Source organism: Triplophysa rosa, linkage group LG9 (assembly GCF_024868665.1).
Source record: "Triplophysa rosa linkage group LG9, Trosa_1v2, whole genome shotgun sequence".
Lineage (NCBI taxonomy): Eukaryota > Metazoa > Chordata > Actinopteri > Cypriniformes > Nemacheilidae > Triplophysa > Triplophysa rosa.
Genome location: NC_079898.1, coordinates 2,483,069 through 2,508,251, shown reverse-complemented (window position 1 = coordinate 2,508,251; position 25,183 = coordinate 2,483,069). Strand labels below are relative to the sequence as shown.

Below are 25,183 nucleotides of genomic sequence, written 5' to 3'. Positions count from 1 at the left end.
TTGCAAACGCTTCATGTTGCAGTTTTTGTTCATTTAAAAGTATGCATTCAGTAGAGACTTCAACGTGTTTATATCAGACAGTGACTAGATCGGCCATTTGTATAGTTTAAGCCATTAAAGAGTAAGTAGCATGAGATCATGAAAATTACATTTCATGCAGTGTGTTATGTTGCCGTGTTTGAAAGTAAGCTGTCTGCCAAGTTGTAAGTCCTAAGGTGAATAAATAACAAAGTTATTGGCTTGTAAAAATGGGAGTCGACTCTGAATCATGCAAACAAGACATGAGCTAGTCCGAGTCTCTAACCGCCGCGTATCTACATCACTAGACATAGTCCCCGCCGGGACTGGGACTGCCGCGAACTTCACTAGTCTCCTCCCCAAAAACACTGTCGCTCGTTCGTGATGTGTGTGTATCATGTCTAGAACCTGTGTTCTACGTTGTGAAACTAAGTCCGTCTTATTTCAACTACTAAAGGAAGAACTTCTGAGGGAACAATGGTTACAATTCATTTTTCAAATGATACCAAAGGAGTATAACCCCAGGGTTTTACTGTGCACGCGTCATTTCACCGAAGATTGCTTCAATAATCTTGGCGCGTTCACTGCAGGATATGTGAAACTTTCTGAAATGCTCTATGTACCATGACAACGCACAGTTAAGACAAAATCATATTATTACTAATGTATTAACAGTATTTTAAGTAAAATTTAATATTTTATTTCATTGATGAGCAAAAGCACAACATGCATGTTGTCACACTGGAAGTTTTGATGACAAAGTGTTGTCACTTGCCACTGAGAAACAAGTGAGATACAGCTACCGTCACTTCCTGTTTGCTGAGAGCGCGTGGTTTGAGTCGGAGCTCTTTCAAACTTATTCTTAATACATCGTTTATTCTTGTTATATCTTAAGACTTGTGTTTTAAATTGTTATTCACCGAGGGTAAAACATATCCTTAAGTATATCCCATACCAAAAATCGTCCTTAAACGCACCGATAATTTATTTTTATCGGATCACTCGCTATTAGCCTCAGGCTGTTAGCATTCCCAGCCTGCCTGCTCACTGCTTAACACACTGTTCTCATTATTACATCACTAATGGCTAATGTTTCAGATGTGTTTGTACCTCTTAGTGCAGATGAGGAAACGATCGCACTTCAGTCGGAACTGGAGGCAGTGGAGAAGCAGATCCAGGATCTACTAGAGAAGCAGACAAATATAATATTCAGTTTTGTTAAAAAACACTTGTCAATAATTCAGATTTACAAAATTCAAATTCAGATTGTTTTGTCATATTTCTGGCTCCATACTTCCGCTGGGTCCTAAATCCTGAATGCGCCGTCAAATGTCTAAAATATGATTTCCACGATCGTTTATGACTTACCTAAAAGTTTCGTACACAGAAAGACAAAGTGAGGGGGCGTCCCAAACAATTATTTTTATCCACATTTGAAATAGGATGGTTATAAAAAGCAAGTGTTGGCGTCGACATTCATGCAGATTATAAAAACAGTCTACAGAGATGTACGTTTGTTATGCTATGAAAAAAACACGGCATACAAACATGTATATGCACACACATGAACGCACTTTTTATTTAATTAAAGTATTATTAATATTAACTTACCTCTCGTCTGTCAGAAATGGCGCCGGCCGACCGTTGAAATTTAAAATAACCGCCCACGCAGCTCAATTTTAACCCATCTGGCTACACAAAATGACCCAATGAACGTCAGAAATAACCCAACAAAATGACCCAATATCTCTAACCCAACTATGGGGTTACAAAAATAACCCAACGTTTTTTAGAGTGTGCAGATGCAGAGAGAAGTCCAGGAAGTGTATTACAGACTCTAAACTCTATGCACTTTTCATACATACATATAGCTGCGATTCCTGTATGTAAAGGCTAAAAAAAAATAAAAGACCCCATCTAGAGTCCCCCCAGTGAATCCCAGCCATTTCCAGAATCTGGTATTTTATTAAAGATTATTAAAACTAATCATCATTGCAATTAAAAAGCTATTTTACACCACCATCAATCGTTTCAGACTTTCAACAATGTCGTCATGTGGCGGACACCTCAAGTATTGAAACTGAGGACACCACAAAAAGAAAAAGAGCACAGAAGAAGCCACAGAGGTTTCAGTCAGACAAAGATTCCTCCTCAGATGGTGGGGACTGTGTCTGTCCCCCGAATAATACTACAAAATAACAAAATAGCCAAATCTCAGAGAAAAAATCTAATCGTGATTAAACCTGAGGACAATGTAATAAACGACCAAAACAAACTCATAAAGTTTGGCCTACTTAATATTAGATCACTAAATTCAAAAGCAGTTATTGTTAATGAAATGATCACAGACAACAGTTTTGATATACTTTGCCTTACCGAAACGTGGCTTAAACCAAATGATTATTACGGTCTAAATGAGTGTACCCCACCAAGCTACTGTTATATGCATGAGCCACGTCCGGTTGGTCGAGGTGGCGGTGTCGCAACAATCTTCAGAGACTTTCTTACTGTAACTCAGAGAACGGAGCATAAATTTAAATCATCTGAAGTGCTTGCGTTGAACATAATTGTTCCAATTGAAAGTAAAAAAACATTGCTTTCTGGTACGTTGGCTACAGTGTATAGACCCCCTGGTCCCTACACTGATTTCCTGAAAGAGTTTGCGGACTTCCTATCGGACTTATTGGTTAACGTTGATAAAACTAATTGTCGGAGACTTTAATATCCACGTAGATAGTGCTAACGATGCATTAGCAGTGGCATTTACAGAGCAATTACACTCTTTTGGAGTAACACAACACATCAATGGACCCACTCATCGATTTAATCATACACTAGACTTGATTATATCTCACGGAGCCGATCTAACCAATATAGATATTATACCTCAAAGCGACGATGTCACTGATCACTATCTTATAACATGTACACTGCGCACTGCAGAAATCAGCCGTTTAACTCGTTATCGACAGGGTAGAACAATACTTCTTCTACTAATAAATACAGAATCGCTCGATGACATGACTAGCAAATTGGGCACTATTTTCTCTAATACATTAGAAGCTGTCGCACCTATGAAGTCAAAAAAGATTAATGAGAAAAACGCAGCACCATGGTACAATAGCACCACTCGCGCCCTTAAAAGAGAAACACGTAAACTGGAGCGCAAATGGAAACAAACCCAATTAGAGGTCTTTAAAATTGCGTGGAAAGAGAGTGCAAACTGTTATAAAAAGGCACTAAAAGCAGCAAAGGCTGAGCACCTCCGTAACCTCATAGAAACTAACAAAAACAATCCAAGGTTTTTATTTAGTACAGTTGCTAAACTAACAAATAAACAGACTTCACCTGACCTGGGTATTCCGCCGCACCTTGGTAGCAATGATTTCATGAATTTTTTTACAGAGAAAATCGAAAACATACGAGACAAAATAGTAAAAACTCAACCTCCAAGTCTGTCCTATAAATTAGTACCAACCATCGCCCCAAAAGAAAGGCTACAGTGTTTTTCACCTATAAAACAGGAAGATTTAATTAAACTTATTGCAACATCTAAACCTACAACTTGCTTATTAGACCCCATACCAACTAAATTATTAAAAGAGTTATTACCCGTTGCAATTGAGCCCATTTATAACATTATCAACTCGTCAATTAATCTAGGCCATGTCCCAGGACGTATTTTTAGTTTATAGGCCTAATGTGGAATGACAGTTTTTAATGAACTGTTTTGTTGTAGGGGTACAGAGTAACTTACATTCTTTTAGCAGTCAGTTATAGGCCTAATTAATATAGGCTATTCATGAAGGGAGAGGGCTCAATTTTTTGTTTGAATTTACTTTGTTTTGCTCAATTTTATATTAAGTTGTATTGTATTTTATTGAAAAGCAAGACAAATTATAAAAAGCACATTTTGACTATTCAGTTTGTGCAATAGTGAAATGGCTTAATAAATAGAAGAAATGCAAAAAAACATGTTCGGTGATCGGTATTATTCGGCCTTCGGTCCAAGTGTTTCACATCTTGTTCAGCTTCGGCCAAGAATTTTCGTTTTGGTGCATCCCTAGCTTAGATATCATTCCTTCTCGTTTTTTTAAAAAAAATTCGAAACCCTTTGACCAAAAATTCAGGAAATCATAAATAGCAGCCTTGCCTCAGGAGTTGTACCCCTAAATTCTAAACATGCTATAGTGGAACCATTGACTAAGAAGTCAAACTTGGATACCTCGATTCTTGATAATCTCAAAGCTACCAATCCTATCTAAAATGTTAGAGAAGGTTGTTTTTACACAATTGCAATCATTTTTAAGTCAACATGGTTTGCAAGAAGTGTTTCAGTCTGGTTTTAAATCACTCCATAGTACAGAAACTGCCCTATTGAAAGTTTTTAATTATTTTTTATTAGCCACTGACTGATTATGCCATCCTCATGCTCCTGGATCTTACGGCTGCATTTGACACAGGTAGACCATAATATCCTGCTTTCTAGATTAGAGCATTGTGTTGGAGTTAGAGGGACAGCGTTGGAGTGGTTTAGATCTTATTTGTCTGATAAGTTTTTCAGTCCGCCTCGGGGAATTTATGTGCTCCTTCTGTAATTTTAAAACGAACAAACAAATTAATGTAGGTATAAATCAGGCTGACCTCAAACGTTTGCAGATGGTGCAAAATGCTGCTGCTCGCTTGTTAACTAGGACGCGCCAGCATGAATATATTTCTCCAGTATTGGCATCTCTCCATTGGCTTCCCGTTGGTTTTAGAATTGATTTTAAGTTATTGGTTTCAGTTTATAAGTCTTTAAACGGATTTGCACCAAAGTAACTTTCTGATTGAATTATTCTGCATAATCCAGTGAGAGCACTTAGATCTGCTGACCAATTACTCTTGGTTGTACCTCGTACAAGGCTATAAAGCAGGGGTGACCAGGCCTTTGCCTCTATATATCAGGCAGGCCCAATCACTTACTGTTTTTAAATCCAGTCTTAAAACTTACTTTTATACCTCGGCTTTTAACTCCGATAAGAGCTGTTTTTTGTACTTGTTCGAAGTTTATGTCCGTTACTTTCATTGTTTTTTGTATACTTTGTGTTATCCATTTTTATTTTCATCATGCTTGTACAGCACTTTGGAAAACAATTGTTGTTTTATAAAAGTGCTTTATAAATAAAATTTGATTTGATTTGATTGCGCTGAACCACTCGTCCCGATTCAGGAAAGCAGGTAGAGGCATGGTTTCATTTTCCACTGCAGGACAGATAATGGAATTCTTTAGAAGGTAAACGTAAAAGACTTAGATGGAAACGTAACTGTGAACATTCCAGACCGTGCTCAGAACATTTTGGGACATCAGTTTTAGGGAAAGACACAAAGTTCAAACAGGATGAACATGCAATCTGGTTTAATCATTAATCATCAATCATCAAATATAATCTAATTTGAACATCACTTCTATCTTATAGTTACATAAGGTCATGTTTAAATAAGCCATTTCATGTAACCATTTCTAGCACTTTTCTGCAAAATTTTACAACAAAGGCAATAAAGTTCTTGTTTGCACTTTACTAAACATGTTACCTGAAAGAAGACAAAGCCACACAGGCCCAAAACACGAGCCTTCATTGACCGTGTGAAGTATCCTCTTCTCCAGAAATATGCAGTAGGAATGATGTAAACTAATCCCACCAGCCGACCCCACATACGATGTCCCCACTCCATGTAGAAGATAAACTTAAACTCTGTCAAAGTCATGTCATGATTCATGCTGAGAAAAAGAAATTACTTTGTGATATCAATGTCCATGTCCTCAAACACTTTATACAGTACATCCTGTAATTTACTCAACATATACTATATGGACAAAAGAATTGGGACAGGCCCTTCTAATGAACAGGTTTGACTACTTTAGTCATTGTGACGAGGGAGGCGGGACGAGAGCCGCGAGGGAACGACACGATCTCTCACGGAGGAGCTCCGGAAGCATAAGAGGGGGAGCGACAGGAAGGTACGACGAGAGAGGACCAGGCCTGGACATTGTATGTGTTTTAGTTATGTTTGTGTAGCCGGCAGTCGACCATGAGGTGGCTGCCGGCCCTTTAGTTTGGTTTATGCTTTGTTTATTTTATTAAAGTTTTGGTTATCGTTCGCCGGTTCCCGCCTCCTTCCTTCCTTACTTTGAACGTGTTACAGTCATCATCAAGCACCAATGACTTGTACATATGGGTACAGTCGTTTTACAACAGAAAAAGGCACTTCCAAACCTGTGGCAACAGATGCAGATATAGATAATGTATTTTAAAATTGTGTTTTCATTTCCATTGCCAAAAGTTTGAAAGTCAGTGCCTATCTAAAATGAATGTACCCATATGTACAAGTCATTGGAGTTTGGTTATGATTTATTGACTCAATTTGTCTGCATTGTCTGCATTTAAAGTCATCAGAGATGTTCAGCTGGGTTTGGGACTGCGATACCAAGCTCAACCGCTAAATGTCAATGTACCATATGCTTTGTTTAAATTCAACCAAACTAAAGGACCCATTCAATAAATTGTTTATTTAATAAAAAAACAAATAATTTTGTTGAATTTTGTTGTAATAAATTAATATTAACACAAATAATATACACAGGGGCATTGTAATGTTGGAATAGAAAATGACCCTGTCCAAACCGTTGCTATACCATTGAAGCCCATAATTCCCGAGAATATCATTCTATGCTGCAGCATTAAGATTTGTACTCATGGAAATGACTAAGTGTTGATTAGAAGGGGGTGTCCCAATGCCCATATAGTGTCCATACATTGGGGGAAAAATAATGATTTGATTCCCTGCTGATTTTGTAAGTTTGCCCCCTTACAAAAACATTCAAGGGTTTAAAATGTCATATCAAGCAAATAAATGATCAAGATTATGAATTGATTGCATTTCAGTGAGTGAAATATAAAATAACCATTAACCGCCCTCGGTCTGGGGCTCCATGCAAGATCTTAGTTTTCGAATAAGATCCAGGCAAGACAAGGTTAAACTTTTAATCACCTGCAAATAGTGCTGGACTCTCGCTGCTCGGTTCTGTTGGCTGGAAATCAAAAACAAATATAAGTGACAAAAGCAGATGCGCTTGTATAGAGAAGACAAATCTGTCTTTATAGTACTCGCGTGGACGTGTTTTTATATCTGACTTTATATCTGCTCTGTTTGCGCTTTACCGAAGTCACTAGATGGAAAGCCTGCAACATTTAGCCAAAAAATGTAACAGCTCATGTTAACACGGGGAATGCAGGAAAGGAGAGGCTGTTAAATGATTGGCTGAGGTGCGTCACGTAATCCATGTTAGCTGTTACACTTTCTCCAATTGTAGTTCTTTGGAATTACGGAGCCTTCCATCTCCCTACCATCACGTGACCATTTCAACCAATCATAGCACAGCTAAAGCAGTTGAACACGACAATGGGCGCAGGGCAGTTGTGCAAAAGATTGTGCACCCAAAATCCTGAACAACATGAATAAAGGTAACTATTAGCTGTTCTGAAACCATCCACACAGTGATTATGGCAGCAAGAACACAACTTACACACACGCAGATGAATCAATGTCAAAGACATAGCGTTCTGTAGCGTTTCCCCTTAAAAGTAATATGTGTGTGTCATAGACTGTATAAAAGATGGACAACGTGACGCCGCTTCCTTCCATTGTAGTGAATTGGACGTAAAACATCAGTTTGGAGCCTGGCCATGCGCAGAAGGAATAGTGAGTGGAACCAGAGTGTGTGCAGTAGTGAGCACGAAGTGCTGAATCAAGGTCCTGCCCATATTCCCTGATGACTTAATGTTACCACACACCTTTTTTATAACATCTTATAACTTACTAAAACCAAACTTATTAAAAAAAACGAACACTTGGACATACATCAACGTGATAATACAGACTAAAATAATTTGAAGTGTAATTGGATTTTATAGTTTTTATAGTACCATTTGTTTACATGGAGAGGGCAGGGTTTCCAGGGGATGACCAAAGATCCCGCAGCTTCACTTTTCAGGACGTGTGAGTCACTCCTTGACACCAGCTGACAGTCCAATTTAGGGCTGTACGTAAACTTTTTTGCACATAGCACCGGTACTACAGAGGTTTAAAGTTTTGCAGCACAGGCCAAGCAGTTGTAGCACAAGTATACGTCTGTTATCATCTTTAAAAAAACAGTGTACGTAAATTACGTAAATAAACATGTAACTGAAAAAGGACATTAAGAACATTAACATACAAATGGATAAATTAGGGCCATATAATGTTTAGTTTTTCCCAAATTCGTTTTTTTCCGAGTTCTGTATTTTTATTGCTTTACTACACAGTAGTAAATAAATTTGTCCATAAAAATACTGTATACTTTAGTATTTACTACATTAAACTAGTGTTGTCACGATACTGGAATTTCTAACTTCGATACGATACCTAAAAAATATTGATATTTCTATACCATTTTCGATACCACGGGGAAAAAACTTGCATAACATTAAGGCCCTAATTAATTATTATTTTTATTAAAAGCTGAATTGAACAAGACTAGACAATGTATATTTTTACATTATTTATTAATTGTTAATCTAATGTTAATTAATTTTACTAATACATTTACTATTTAAAGGTGCAGTGAACTAGGACCACAATTTTAACCCGAGCTTTTGTTATATAATAGGAAATCGTATTCAAGCGAACATCCTGTAAGTGTCAGACTGGTTGTGGAAGAACACAGTCGCTGCGTAACCTTCCTTCGGATTCCGACAGTAGGAATGCGTGGTTGAACTTCATTTTTAAAGACGTTCCAGCTCACGTGGGGAAAACATTGAGCGTTTGTTCGCTTCATTTCAACGCAGATTCCTTGAACAAGTCTTTGCAAAGAGACTAAAATTAAAAAGCAGTGCTGTGCCGTCAATATTGGATCCGATAGGAATGGCGCAGCAATCTTATGTGAGTAAAACATATTTGTACTATGCGTCACTATTGCTTTGTTATAGATCGCTTGATATGCCCTGATAGTATGGGGACTTCTAGTTGTCAGGATCCTGTCCTTCCTGTCCTGAGTTTTCGAGCCTCGTGGACAGGGTCGTGACAGTGCCATGTCTTATGTGTGTGTGTTACGTCTTGTTTGGTGACACGTGGCAGGTTGTGTTGACATTGTACCGCGTGTCCTCCTGTCTCTTGCCTTGGCCCCGCCCCCTTGTTTCTCGGTAATCTCCCCGTTATTGTTGATCCCCGTCACCTGCCCTTCACCCTCCCTGTGTCTTCATCCCTTGCTAGTGTTCCCCTTTATAAACCCCGTGTATTTCTAGTCCTGTGTCGGTTCATTGTCGTGCCATATCTTGCCCCGTGTTTCCCTCCTTGAATCATTGTGGATTATCCTCTTCCCGTTATCGTGTTCTTTGTGTTTGTGGATTTAGCATTTGGATTACCGTTTTGCCTGGTGTGTTTTGTCTCCCTTGCAGGAAGTATCTTAGTTTGTTTCCTTGTTTTGAAATGCACTGTTTTTCCCCATCGTGGGTTTTTGTTTTATTATTATTTAACAAAAGTTATTTTCGTTAACCCCTTGTTGCCTGCGCCTGGGTTCTCTGTCCTTTTCCCTGACAGAAAGAACCGACCGAAGATGAACCTCGCAGGCAGCATGGACACCGTGCGTTCCCGCCAGGCTCGCCTCCTCTGTGCGATTACGTAGACAGATAGGAAGAAGGAAGAAGCCACAGAGGAGATGGTTTTCGGTGAGGAGGAGGTGACGACGCTCTTCAACGCCGGTCTCAGGGAGCCCCTCTCGAGGGCGGAGATGAGGTCGCTGAGACGATATGTCACGAATCGACCGGAGTCCTGGGTCTCAGTTCAGTTCAGCTCAGCTCAGCTCACCCACCCATCTCCGCTGGTCGCGATCCCTGAAGGCCGTGCCCTGCAGATCGGGGTTGTGGGCGTCGCCAAGCCGTCCACCTCACCCCCTACAGCCTCTCCACCTCCGGCCAGCCTCGGTGACAAGCGGGGAAGGAGAGAGTCCTTGGAGTCATCCTCTGAGGCCTCCAACCCGGAGCCAGCCCTGCCTTTCACCTCATTCCTTCAGCCGACCACCAGGTGGGTGGCTTGGCTGAAAAAGAAGAGGCAACGGCGAGCAGCACGGGGTCCGTCCCAGCCGGTGCAGCCGGCGTCCCAGCCAGTGTCCATTCCAGTGCAGCCGGTTTCCAGTCTGTTGCAGCCAACGTCCCAGCCGGCGTCCAGCCCAGTGCAGCCGGCGTCCCAGCCATGGCAGCCGGCGTCCCAACCGGTGCAGCCGGCGATCCAGCCTGCGTTTCAGCCAGCGATCCAGCCGGCGTCCAATCCGGTGCAGCCGGCGTCCAGTCCGGTGCAGCCGGCATCCAGTCCAGTGATCCAGCCAGCACACCAGCTGGCGATCCAGCCGGCACCGTAGCTGGTGATTCAGCCGGCGACTCACCCGGTCTTCCAGCTTGCAACTCAGCCGGTCTTCCAGCCGGCATTCCAGCCGGTTCCCAGCCATGCCCAGCCGGCCTTCCAGCCGGCAGCCTAGTCGGTATTTCCCCCTGTTTCCCCAGCAAAGTCAGGCCCTTCCCGTCCTGCCCCTCCCACACCTCGCCGCTCTCAGAAGCGAGCCCCTGTGTTGACATTGCGCCGCATGTCCTCCTGTCTCTTGCCTTGGCCCCGCCCCCTTGTTTCTCGGTAATCTCCCAGTTAGTGTTGATCCCCGTCACCTGCCCTTCACCCTCCCTGCGTCATCATCCCTTGTTAGTGTTCCCCTTTATAAGCCCCGTGTATTTCTAGTCCTGTGACGGTTCATTGTCGTTCTTGTCGTGCCATATCTTGCCCCGTGTTTCCCTCCTTGAATCATTGTGGATTATCCTGTTCCCCGTTTATCGTGTTCTTTGTGTTTGTGGATTTAGCATTTGGATTACCGTTTTGCCTGGTGTGTTTTGTCTCCCTTGCGGGAAGTATCTTGGTTTGTTTCCTTGTTTTGATTTGCACTGTTTTTCCCCATCGTGGGTTTTGTTTTATTATTATTTAATAAAAGTTATTTTTGTTAACCCCTTGTTGCCTGCGTCTGGGTTCTCTGTCCTTTTCCCTGACACTAGTCATTTGAAATAATTGTAATCGGCATCTCTGTGATTTGGTGGGCTCATATATCATTTTTCAAGGTTTTATCCACCGTTTGCAAATAATGGAGGCTGTTTTGAAGTGTTTTGATATTATTTCTGGTGCTGAGTCATTTTGGCCAGGAGTCTACCGTTTGTTTATTTATCATGAAAACTATTTGAGACCCGCGATCGTGGTGATCTTCTGTCCGGTTCGCGGGTCTTAAATGCTGACATGTACAGTCATATATAATTAAACATGATACAACTATAGGCTATACAAACTATAAGCAAAGCTTTGCCATCACATGCGGGAAATAAGTTCGTAAATTTGAGTAAAATCAAGTAACGTAACATTACGTGTCTAACCAAATTCACAGAAGGCTCCAACTAAGTCAACTACGCAAGCTGCTATCTAATCATTGCAGTGGGTGTTTACTTCCAAGTCTTCTATGCGGCCCGCCCTTAAAAACCGAGCGTTTCTCCAGCCTATTACTTATTGATTTGGATGTTTTCGAATGTAAAAACCACGCAAACGTCATAAGTAGACATCAGACAATAGTATAAAACAATAAAAACGGCCAGTTCACTGCACCTTTAAAATCAAAGTTGTATTTGTCAATGTTAATGGACCAGAGCTTACATAAATAGTTGTATTTTTTTAACATTAAAAAAGAATAAATACTGAATCCAAATGTATTGCTCATTCATTGTTCGTTAATGTTCGTTCATTCATTTATATGAAGAACAGATGTTCATTTTATTCACATATGATCATTGATCAGCGCACATAGAGACAGAAATGCAAACTTTAAATGCAAGAACTGTTGCTGAGACTCCACACTGAACATCTTTCTAACATTAACACATTTAACCCGAGTGAATGAGACATATCAGTGTACACCACAGAACAGCTTTCACAGCAGATGTTAAAGTCAACGAAGCCCAACAGACATGTGGGAAAAGCTCTCCATGTGAAGAGACCTTGGACGTTTGTCAATTCCAAGAATGCAAAGAACAGACTTTTGTTTTCGCAAAGACCAGTCTTGCGAGGCAGCCTCGGAAGGTCAAACTCGGATGGACGTGCCGCAATGACTTCATGGGATTTCAAAGCGGGTTCGAAATGTGCAAGTCTGCATTCGATGCATCCTTGATATCAAGAACACATCTGGGTACTTTCATGCATTTTCTGTTCTTGTGTTCTTAAGTATTGGAACCGGACTTTGACGGTTCAGGCATGTGATCAGCTCAGGACAGAAAAGAAGGAAGACTGCACGCACCCTCGCCCAACCCCTATCCCCCCCAAAAATAGTCTTTAATGTTACTAATTAAATGTTACATGATTAAGGGTTTTGGTTTAGTTTGCCCAAAATAGATATTTTTCACTTAGCAACACAAAAACAAACTATTATAATTACCCAATTCTGACAGTCACCTAAACAATACTTAATAAAATAGGTTGATGCTTTGTGCAAATATCTTATGCCAATGAGACAAATAATATGGCATTAACAAATGGCACCCCTTGAGTAGTTTATATTAAGCCTACTTTTAATTTTATCGTAATCAGCAATAATTCATCAAACAATAATTGAACACAAAGTAAAGAATACTGTGGCCTCAAGAGACTTCCATACACAGCCACTAGATGGCACATCTACGTCATTCATACAGAGTTTGTCCGCATTAATCTGCGTGTAATAAAAGGTATTTGCAAACGCTTCATGTTGCAGTTTTTGTTCATTTAAAAGTATGCATTCAGTAGAGACTTCAACGTGTTTATATCAGACAGTGACTAGATCGGCCATTTGTATAGTTTAAGCCATTAAAGAGTAAGTAGCATGAGATCATGAAAATTACATTTCATGCAGTGTGTTATGTTGCCGTGTTTGAAAGTAAGCTGTCTGCCAAGTTGTAAGTCCTAAGGTGAATAAATAACAAAGTTATTGGCTTGTAAAAATGGGAGTCGACTCTGAATCATGCAAACAAGACATGAGCTAGTCCGAGTCTCTAACCGCCGCGTATCTACATCACTAGACATAGTCCCCGCCGGGACTGGGACTGCCGCGAACTTCACTAGTCTCCTCCCCAAAAACACTGTCGCTCGTTCGTGATGTGTGTGTATCATGTCTAGAACCTGTGTTCTACGTTGTGAAACTAAGTCCGTCTTATTTCAACTACTAAAGGAAGAACTTCTGAGGGAACAATGGTTACAATTCATTTTTCAAATGATACCAAAGGAGTATAACCCCAGGGTTTTACTGTGCACGCGTCATTTCACCGAAGATTGCTTCAATAATCTTGGCGCGTTCACTGCAGGATATGTGAAACTTTCTGAAATGCTCTATGTACCATGACAACGCACAGTTAAGACAAAATCATATTATTACTAATGTATTAACAGTATTTTAAGTAAAATTTAATATTTTATTTCATTGATGAGCAAAAGCACAACATGCATGTTGTCACACTGGAAGTTTTGATGACAAAGTGTTGTCACTTGCCACTGAGAAACAAGTGAGATACAGCTACCGTCACTTCCTGTTTGCTGAGAGCGCGTGGTTTGAGTCGGAGCTCTTTCAAACTTATTCTTAATACATCGTTTATTCTTGTTATATCTTAAGACTTGTGTTTTAAATTGTTATTCACCGAGGGTAAAACATATCCTTAAGTATATCCCATACCAAAAATCGTCCTTAAACGCACCGATAATTTATTTTTATCGGATCACTCGCTATTAGCCTCAGGCTGTTAGCATTCCCAGCCTGCCTGCTCACTGCTTAACACACTGTTCTCATTATTACATCACTAATGGCTAATGTTTCAGATGTGTTTGTACCTCTTAGTGCAGATGAGGAAACGATCGCACTTCAGTCGGAACTGGAGGCAGTGGAGAAGCAGATCCAGGATCTACTAGAGAAGCAGACACGGCTGCGAGAACGTAAAACGGCGCTGGAAACATCCAGAGCTGACGCTCGCAAATCGCGGTAAGTTTTCATCGCAATTTTAATACTCCTTCCACTTCTACTCCGCTATGTTTCTCTGCACAGAGCCCAGGCTTCGAGAACACGGTCAGCCCAAATGAACTTCACTCCTGCACCGGCACACCCACGGCAAAGGCGCGAGCCAGGACTGGAGCGATGACCCAACCGCCGCCACCGGTCTTCGAGATCCCGACCAGGAACCGCTTTGCCGCCCTCTGCGAGACGGAATGCAACGCTGTGGTCATCGGAGACTCAATCGTCCGGAACGTACGCGCTTCCTCCACTAAAGGTAAGGTGCGCACTCATTGTTTTCCTGGCGCCCGTGTTCTTGATGTCTCTGCGCAGGTACCTGCGATCCTGAAGGACGATGCTAACGTGGAGCTGTCGTGCTGCACGCGGGGGTGAATGACGTCAGGATGAGGCAGTCGGAGATCCTGAAGAGGGACTTCAGGAGTCTGATCGAGACGGTACGCAACGCATCGCCCACGGCGAGGATCATCGTATCAGGGCCGCTTCCTACCTACCGACGAGGGAATGAAAAGTTCAGTAGACTATTTGCTCTAAATAAATGGTTGATGTCATGGTGTATTGAACAGAAGCTGCTCTTTGTTAATAATTTTGATCTGTTCTGGGAGCGACCTAGGCTCTTCCGCCCTGACGGCCTGCACCCCAGCAGCATCGGAGCGGTTCTTCTGTCTGACAACATCTCAAAGACGCTACGCACCGCTTGACTACGTCTCCCAGCGGTAAGTCAAAACTTCAACCATAGTCTGTGTTCCTCCCACTCATCTGTTAGAAATGTTACTGCTTCCAAATGCATAGATTTTCAACCTTTTCTTGTTTTTGCAGGTACAACTTTGATTGTTTTGCTTGTAGTCAATGTGTCTCATGTGCAGCTGCTTTGTAACAATGAAAATTGTAAAAGCGCTATATAAATAAAGTTGAGTTGAGTTTATTACTAGATAATGTTAAACATATCATAAAGACGTCTCCACTTCCAGACTCAGGATTTGTACGTTACAAAACACAGTTCAATTCCCCACTTAATTAAAAATGACACCACACACTTTTTTGAGTACCAAAACAGCAGTTTGGCGTCTATTTCTCACGGACTCTCTGGATACTCGCAAAAAAAGATAACTCGCAAAATTATTTTATGAATGAAGCAATCGCTCTGCATTTATAACTAGCGTGTACATGACATAGAGAGCGTAGAAAGGAACACATTGGCCGGCTGTATGATGACTACGCACACATCCCCAAAACCCGACCCCCCAATCCCGTCACAAATTAAAATAATTCAAATTCATGCAATTTACGCGGGTGATCCCAGCGAGGTCAAAAAATACGGAAATCCGGAAAAATCACATCCCTGACGGTTATTGATGACATAGACCGAGAACACGAGGACACAAGACCACTGAAGACGCATATTGAGAAACGGCCATTACTTCCTGTCTGACACTTCTTCTTATCTTTCTTTTTATATCAGGACGATTCATTCTATGCTATAGTGCCACCTAAAGGTAAAAAGTGGTATAGCATCTATTTTGGCTAGAAATGTTACATATAGTTACTAGCACAAAAAGTAACAGTACAACTGTACCAACAAAGTAGGGCTGAAAGATTTTGAAAAATAATCTAATTGCGATTTTTTTTACCAATATTGCGATTGCGATTTAATATGCGATTATTTTTAAGCACCTCTTCTGTATTATTTAATAAAGGAAATCTATAAATCATGGTAACCAATGCAATATTAGACAGATTAACCATATAGGCCAGGTTTAAAATGATATTAGTTGATGCATGAATTGATTGACATACTTTTATAGAACTACCCCAATCATACTAGTATATTGAATGATTTGTTAAATTTCTAGCCATGTAAACATGTAATAATTGTCATGACATAAAGCACTGACAAATAAGCTTGGTGTAACATGAAAGTCATTAAACACAGAAACTGAAGTGCAGATTACAGAAATAAACTGTGGCTTTACCACACTCAGTAATATGATAATGCAGAGTCACCGTAATAAACATATGATCAACATGTTGATTGCACCTAAACACTGTCTGTTAACTTACTAGACAATCTTTAAATAAATAAGTAAATGTAGAGCGACGCAGTCGTGACGTGCTTGAGGTGCAAAGCGCTCTCTTACTTGCAGGCAGTCACCACGAGAGAGCAAGTTTCCATCCCGAGCACTTTTGGAGAAAGCCACATGCCGCGCATTTTCCATGCATTTTTAATGCTTTTGAGAGGGTACTGGTCAGCTCCGAGCAGGGGCGCATAAAACTGTCCATCCCCATAATTATTCGCAGTCTTTGCGGTTAGAAAATCATGTACCCGGAACTGAGGTTACATCCGTAACCAAGATGTTTTATCACCTAGCGATTTAATCGCAAATGCAATTAATCCTTCAGCCCTACAACAAAGTACCGAGTCGTGTTTTAGTCAGGCTCTAGACTAACTTTTTGCACTGGTTGCACTGGTGCGCCTACCTTTTTTTCTTAGGTGCACCAGCACAAAAGTTAGGTGCACCCAAATTTTTGACCGCATCACATTTAACACATTTAACGATTTTTTTAAAATCTTTCCAAATAGGCAAAATTGACTTGTAAATGATTAACTAACAATCTGGTCAACATAAAGTTCTTTATTTGAAGCACAATTCTACAAGAAAGGTAACTTACTGAAAAAGTGTTGGTGCTTAAAGTGCTTCACTGAACAGAAATTTAAACTTAAAACATCTCATGATAAATGGACCAGGGCTTGACATAACCTGGGAAGTTGATGGCTTCGTGTCAGAGCATTGCTTATGATTTTCGGACGGATCAGGCCTTAACTTACCATTATTCACGAAAAGTTGTCAATCGTTCTTTTCATCTTCTCTCATCATCCGCGCTACATCCACTCTGTTTAACTGACGGGCCTATAGGCTCCTCACCTCTCTGTCTGACTGCAGCACACACATTTTCACACGTACACACCAGAGGTTGCGCTAGACTTTTTTATTGTCTGTCATTTCTACTGACAGTCTCGTAAAAAATCCGTCATAATCTATAATTACCCGTCACTATGGTGCAAGGTGGTTTCACGTGGTAATTAGTATGTTCGTGACATCATCACGCTGTACTTGCTGTGCTTGAGTCTATAAAAATACTGTACAAAGCCGTTTGAATAAAACGAAAGTAAGTAAAATGGTGCGGGCACACTTAAAGAATGAGAGCTCTGCCATTATCACTACACAAGGAGCAAACATTACGGACAACAACTAATAAGCAGTGAAGCAAGTTTTACATTGTTTATCAGGTGCATAGTGTCTGGACTTTTGATCATCCCTTGTATGTTTTCGAGTAATGTTTATGGATAACTCCCGGTGCTGCAGATGGGGAGCTCTGTCATCTCACGAAAACATTGTATAAAAAAACTTTGCATGCCGTAGTTTACACAGGACTGGCGGGAAATGTGCATTGATACATTCTTCGTGTTATGTAGTTTACTTTGATAGGTGAACTGTCTTTCCCGCGTCCCAGTGCGACATCCGACGGGTTTTCTCAGATCGCATCACATATGTCTAGTCAGTAACAATGACAGGTGAAAACACGCACATCCCTTCGCGAGCATATCACGCTCTAATGAAGGGAAACGAGGAGTTACAAATTGCCCTCATTGTAATCCGTCAAAATGACGGACGGACAGCCTTCAGATTTTTCCGTCACTGGTAAAAAAAATCTGTCAATGACAGAGACTTTTCGGTTAACGCAACCTCTGGTACACACACATACAGGAAAATCTGGACCACAGCCAATCGGAGTCGCTGATTGGTTTAGACCACGATATGGGCCTAATGTGTGTCTGTTGTTGAATCACAGGGAGACTTTTAGAGTCGCAGAGACGTTTTTTCTCCCTCGACCGGCTGGTTGCACCGGTGCGACCTCAGATTTTTTTTAGTCGCACCATTGAGAAATACGCACTCTAGAGACCTGGTTTTGCTTAGGGATCAAATACTTACATTTATTTCACTCACTGAAATGTAAATCAATTAATAAACTTAATAAAATGTGTTTTTTTCTGGATTTGTTGGTTGATACAAAACAGACACAAAAACAGCTTCTTCCCTCAGGCCATCTACCTCTTGAACAGTTAAATGTTTTTACACACGTGCAATTAATAACAAATAATTAAGTGCAATATTAATTATATCCTCCAGATAATACACTATCTATTTTTATACAACTTTTTCTGTAAATTATATTTCATTCATTCTGCTGTATATAGCACATACCATGTACTACAATAGTCTATTCTTATTTTTTACTTGTACATATTTACATGCATACATAGCTTTACACTCTCTATATCTTTATCTTATGTTTATTGTATTGTATTTCTTAATTTTTTATACCCATAGGCCCTTATTTAAATAATCTGTGTACTGTATTCTATTGTGTTATGGTCTCTGTGTACTGTTGTTGCTGTTTCTGTGTTCTGGATGCTCCTGTCACCAAAACAAATTCCTTGTATGTGCAAACATACTTGGCAATAAAGCTCTTTCTGATTCTGATGTTCTGTCTCTATCCGTTAAAATACACCTATCATCAAAATGATGCACCCTTGAATGTTTTTGTAAGGGGGCAAACTTACAAAATCAGCAGGGAATCAAATCATTATTTTTCCCACTGTTGCAGGAGTTCATTCTGAGCATGGAATCTGAAGCTCAGCTCACATAAAAGGAGAAATCTACTCACATTTTGAACTCTGGGAACTGTTTATACTTTGAGAACTCATCTTCCCACTCAGCCTTAGTCCGGGGGGGTTTCATCTCCTTCACTAAATGCCAGTCGACCATAGAAAGCCCAGACTCTGTCAATCTAGGGTAGATTACAATTTTGCCTTGAGAGAGAGTTGTTAGAACAACAGTAACAGCACATACACATATACAATCAACTGAATCCATTAGCTTACTGAATGCCTGTTATATATCTGCATTAAACTGAGGACACGGCTTTATTAACACATCAAGAGCATGTGAGCGGAATGTGCAAAATATAGTCGGAGCACGGAGCGGGTTTTTATCCAAAGGCCGGAGCGATCGCTCTGTCTCGCTCAGGTTCTGCTCCGATACCGCTCACACCACAAGTCTAGGGCATGCACAAATCCACCCAGAATTCACCTGTGCCTTCAACAATTAACAAACTGTCAGCCTACACTTCAAAATCGTTCGTTGTGAAGGAGAGATGTCTGGTGTAAACTCAACCATTAGCAGTGGCGATCCATGACTCCTCTTCAGGGGAAAGCGAAGCTCATAGGTGAGCGGGGAGCGGAATTGAAATTGGAAGAGGTGGGCCAGAGCACAGTGCGGTTGGGCTCGGGCGTGGTACACATGTCACGCCGGAGCGCAGAACAGAAAACATGACATAGATTATGCCTGAGATTCAGCTGTCACTGTAAAAAACTGATAAACAGCGCACTTACACAAGTAGGCGTGTATCATCACAGCCAAAACTACTCCAGGTTTGTCAAACATAATCCAACGTGTGTAACGATAGGCTTTACGATAATAATGTACGAGAGGGTGATTTAAAAGCATAATTGTCATGATTCTCGGTGAGACACGGTGACAAGGAACAGAGGACCCAAGTGCAGACAGGAGGTAAGGGGTTAAACAGACTTAATAAATAATTAACAAAACAAAGACCCACGTGGGGGTAAAATAACAAACTGTAAACATGACATATAACAAGAACATGGACTAACTACACTAAACTAAACTAGAGACAACATTTGAATTAAATACAAAAAACTACACTACACTGACAAGACAAGAACTCACCAAACAAAAGACACGCACACAACAGTACAATGATCCAGCACGGGACAGAAAACACAGGGACCTTATAAAGGGAACAAATCAAGAGGGAACAGGTGTGGGGCATGAACTAATTAACAATCAATAACGAGGAGACGAAAGGGCGGGAACAGAGATGCAACACCGGAGAGTGGAAGACCAACAGGGTCAAAACGCCTCTCTCCACAAGATCAAGAAAAGCAAGACAAGATGGGGCAGAACCATGACACATAATGAGCCGTTTACTCTCGTATCGCTCTCGTATGACAAGACATCATTAAAGCAGATCGGTGGTTTATGCTTAAATCTGAAACTGACTAAAGCCCTGTTCGCACGGGATTAGTATTATCTGGGGACCTCTGGTCATTTGTAATAATTCCAGAGATTGTCTGTGATCATGTTGCGCATTCGCACTGGATAAGTGAACTCTGTGATTTTACTCGAATTTACTGACTTATCTCCCGGAAATGACGTGAAGGCGCTTCCCTCTTTCTAAACATGGCACGAAAGAGAGTTTAACATGGATGCGCTGTCTGACAGAGATTAACCGACGCAGCCTTTAGCCCGTTACTGTACACACCAGGCTGGACCTCGCGTTGCGTTTTGCCGTGTCAGACAGTTTAGAAGCTGTCTATCTTCATTGAACATGTCAAAGCAACTGTTTCAAATCGCGCGAAAAAGAGCGTGATTACATAATGTAACGCTAGACAAAGGATGTCAAAACAAACTGATGCTGCGTTAATTGCGTTAAATATTTTTCACGCGTTAATTTGAAATAATTAATCGCATGCGTTAACGTGTTACCGTTGACAGCCCTACTTGAAAGTCTTGTTGTTGTAGGTGTAGTTGTATGTAAACAGAAGAATGTTCCTTACCGCATGCTGCCATGCATGTCATCCATCTCCATATATTCCTTCTTTTTTGTTTCGCTCTTCTGATCCTGTCATGTTTTTTTACAGTGAATATTTTCTCTCTGCCAATATTATTGTTGTCTGGTATGTAGCGACATAACCCAGCACCCAAAATACTGTGAAAACCAGTGGCGTAACTTTGTTTTGAAAAGTGGTGGGGACAAAGACTACACAAACAATACTTTAATAAATTGTTTCTGTAAGAACCCGTTGGGAATATTCATGGACGTCACAAGCGCGAAACATGTAGGTGACTCCTCTAGAAAACAGTATAAAAACTGCGCCGCTTTAACGACGGCTTCAGTGGTGTAACGTTAGTGCGAAAGACGCATGACAAGTAATATTGACACTGCCGTGAAGCAGGTTCGAATCCGCTGATCTCACTATTCTAAATTATCACATATCAGATCTGCTTCCATTTGTTTTTAAACTATATCATGTTTTCATCAATATATAATTTAAAGCATGTTGTGCTTTATTACATGTAAGGATGGCTATTGCCGTACATAATTAAACGTATTAATTCGTGATGAAACAAAAACTACTGAAACGAATGTGTGTTTTCCCCATGTTAAAAATTTGGTGTTTGACAACCCCCTGCTAATAAGGACAAACATTCAAGTATACAGGGGAAACAGATGGAAAATAATATCTTTAAAAAATCTTATTTTCACTAATTACTAGGGCATTGCCTGATAGGCTACAAATATACAACAAACTTTCTAAATTTTGTTTTGAACTCATGAAACTACAAAGTTGTGACTTTTTCCATTTATTGGAGTTTTCTATCAAGTATCAAAATGTAATTAATCTTGCAATAGGCGATAGCAACCGCATGTCGAGAACAATAAGGACTAATATATAGCACCAAAGTGCAATTAAGCGCAAAATGTTTGGTACATGTATGACTTGAACAGCCATTTTCAAATATTTTCATCATTTTATTAAAAATAAATACCTTTACAATCTGATATGTGATAGGGAAAAAGTTCAGCAAACAGCAGTCGCGAACCCACGACGACATGAAGCAGGTAACACTTGCTTTACGCTCTACGCCCCTGGAGCAGTTAAGCTTTGTGTGCCTTTCTTACATTTTGTCTATTCCAATCTGAAACTGATGGGCAGAGTTAGTATAAATAGCCTCTGCTTACAAAGTGGGCTACTTGCACGGTAAATAGACGCTCCGTATTTTTTATTTCTTACAATAAGTGGTGGGGACATGACCCACCCATCCACCCGCAAATTACGCCTATGGTGAAAACACTCCAACGCAGCTTCCATTCTTTGCGAAAGATGACTGAAAAGGCGCACAGAAACCTTGAAAAAATGAGATAAGATCCCACCAAATCTTGTTCAAAATTTCAAATCGCAGAGATGCCGATTCGCACTGGACTAATATTATCACAGAACCTCGGTGTTCATCAAAATATGGTAGGTAATTTGTGGGGGAATTTTTACTTGACAAATTACAGACATGGCCGTTTCGCACGGGATTAAGATCACAGACAATCTCTGCGATTATTACAAATGACCAGAGGTCCCCAGCTAATACTAATCCCGTGCGAATAGGACTTAAGACTTTTTCACCTACTTTAATAAATACATAGCTATGCCTTCAGAGGTGTATAAAGCGCTTACACAATGAAGCGTTATGTTTTTATTACCTTAGAATGAGCTATTTCTATCTACATACACCGCGGGTCCCCTTGCATGTAATTCGCCATGTTCTGTCAGCCGACGTAGGTTTCGAAAGGGAGGGGGAGGGGTGGAGTGAGCAGTTGGTTGCAATTTATCCTCGCTCTCTTAAAGGCGCAGTTCTTGAAAATCAGCGGCCACTAGCGTTGTATTATAGTTTTGCAACGAATCTCTGAGTCATTTGCCCACCCCTCCCTTTCGAATTACGACGGTGGCCGCAACAGTAAAAAAAGATGTCGTCTACTGAGACAGCGGATAGCAGTGATACAAGCAACGATGTTTCTTTGCAAAGGTCTGCAATATATTAACGTAATTAATAATTTAACATGTATTCTATTGCGAAAGTTACTGTTACAATTCTATAATTAGATTTCTTGCGTGCTATCTAGTACACGCTGAGAGTAGTGAAGTAACTAAAGTTAGCTAATCGTAAATAGCAACGCTGTTCAAAGCATTTAATCTGACAGCGACATAGGCAGTTAGGTGTAAGTTAGTAGACGTTTGTCTCCCCCTTTGTAAAGTCAGGAACAACCGGAGTACGTACCGCAGGGACAGAAATACATTATTATTCGGAGGTTATATGGCCATTTGTATAAAATGCTAACGTTACCGTTTCAACAAAACAGTTGTTTGGTAAACATTGAAAAAGTGGAAACATTGAAAATGTTGAATTATCTTACCAGTCTAGCAGAAAACAGGCAACTTCGGCGTCACATTGAAAACATTTGTCTTTCAACAGTGCCTTCCATCTGGTAATAGATACACCGATGTTTATCCTGGATTTCTGCTGCCATTTGTCTCTAATTTGTCTGGCAGCATCACGTTTGCACTTCTTTGACGACGGAGATTCACGCTCTGTCGGCGCTTGTGCACAATACGCATGGTCCTCCATTTTATCAAAACTTCTAAGACAGAACAATCAGTTGCTTCAGCTAGACGACGACGACGACGACTACTCCTCCTCCTCTCTGTACTACGACTTACTACTTTGTGCGTCTTCAACTCAGTGATGACGCAAGCTGTGTCTAAAAACACACACGAAGACCAACATATACAAAACGCGCTCCGTAGAGCTGTTTGTCCGTTAGAGCTTACTGTACAAAACATGGCTGCGCAACTAACAAATTCCATGTAGATAGGCCCGCTCCCTATGTAGATACAACTGGTTTATTCTAAGGTAATAAAAACATAACTTTTCATTACGTAAGGTTTTTATACACATCTAAAGACACAGTTTTGTATGTTATATTGCATTTCTGTTAATAGATCATACAAAACATCCCGCACTGTACCTTTAAGTGTCACTTCAGAGTGTTGTCAGTTAATGTAAACATAGCACATTGAAAATATAACAAATTAAATACATAATTCACCCAAAAATGAAGATTCCGTGGGTGGTATATTGCGGTTCTTTGGGTTTGGTTTAGATATCGTTACATCCCTACAAGACATTGTGCACAAGTGCACTTCGCATAGATTTGTGCAGGTTTTTTTTAGCACAACATTTTTACTGTTGTTGTTTTGTACCTGGTAACACCTCCCAAAATGACAGCGCCCAGAACCAGTCCACTGCAGCCCACCAGCCAACGGCCCACCACTCGATCTGTTGCTGTGCTGGGGATCGATACTGTCGCAACTGTGCCACTTTTGGTGGCCTGACCTCTCCTCAGTGACCATTGTGTTAAAGGGCTTTGCTGTAAATATATTGACATTTAATTATGACATTCATCTTCAAATGTGCAAAATACTAAAAAATAAAATAAAGCAAATGCTTATTATTATTATTATTATTATTATAGGTAAAGTAAATGTCATCCTTTCATCATTCATTGGCTATGGGTGTTCTGTATTCAGTAGTTTGGCAAAGAGTCAGGGAGAAGAGCTACTTCAGCCTGTTTTCATAAGGTCTTTAAAGGGAGCCATTCTTTTGTTAATTTTTAAAGGGAGCAATTCTTTTACTAATTATTGTATTCAATTTATTTTATTTTCCTTTTAATAACTGTTCTGCATGTCAGAGTAAATAAAACAAAATAAATGTTGCAAAATAGGGATAGTACAAATCTAGACATAATATGTATGAAGTAGCCTTTAAATATAAAGCCTTCGTGTAAGCTCAAGTTTAAACGACCATTCGCCAGGACTTAACGTTTAACCCTTATTACACAGACTAAAAAATCATACAGCACTGACATGTAACTTAATGATGGAAAGACCGTGTAATCCACAAATTCAAGCGTTTTACCTTAATTTTTGAAAGGTTCCTCCACGCGGCATGACAACTATTGGGCAGGATAAGACTGAGAGAAGGCAACAGCATGATCGCGCCTTTTGTAAGATTACACGATGAGTAAAGTCATAACACATAACACATCCACCATGATGACTTACATGACAAGCCACGCTCAGCTCGGTTTTGACTAGAAGGGATACAGCGACGTCCACTGGGCATGCGCACTTCAACACCGCATAATTTTGTCAAGCGAAAAACAGTTGATTAATATTTTTTTATTATTGTAATGTTGGGTTTAGGGTTGGAGTAGGTGTAGGCGTTAGCTAGTGTAATTTATTGTAATTATGTGGCGATATTTTGCACCACTACCGGTCGT

At 40.5% G+C, this 25,183-nt stretch overlaps 1 protein-coding gene across 1 annotated transcript; it reads right to left on the bottom strand.

The window, feature by feature from the left end:
- Positions 1-3,721: 3,721 nt before the first annotated feature.
- LOC130559579 (cytochrome c oxidase assembly protein COX15 homolog) lies at positions 3,722-25,172 on the bottom strand. The gene is made up of 4 exons (XM_057342743.1): positions 24,820-25,172; positions 24,105-24,271; positions 18,872-18,994; positions 3,722-5,779 (listed from the first exon to the last, which is right to left on the bottom strand). Exons 1-4 carry the CDS (start codon positions 24,892-24,894, stop codon positions 5,494-5,496), a joined length of 651 nt encoding a protein of 216 aa, XP_057198726.1. The 5' UTR covers positions 24,895-25,172; the 3' UTR covers positions 3,722-5,493.
- Between the last annotated feature and the right edge of the window lie 11 nt (positions 25,173-25,183).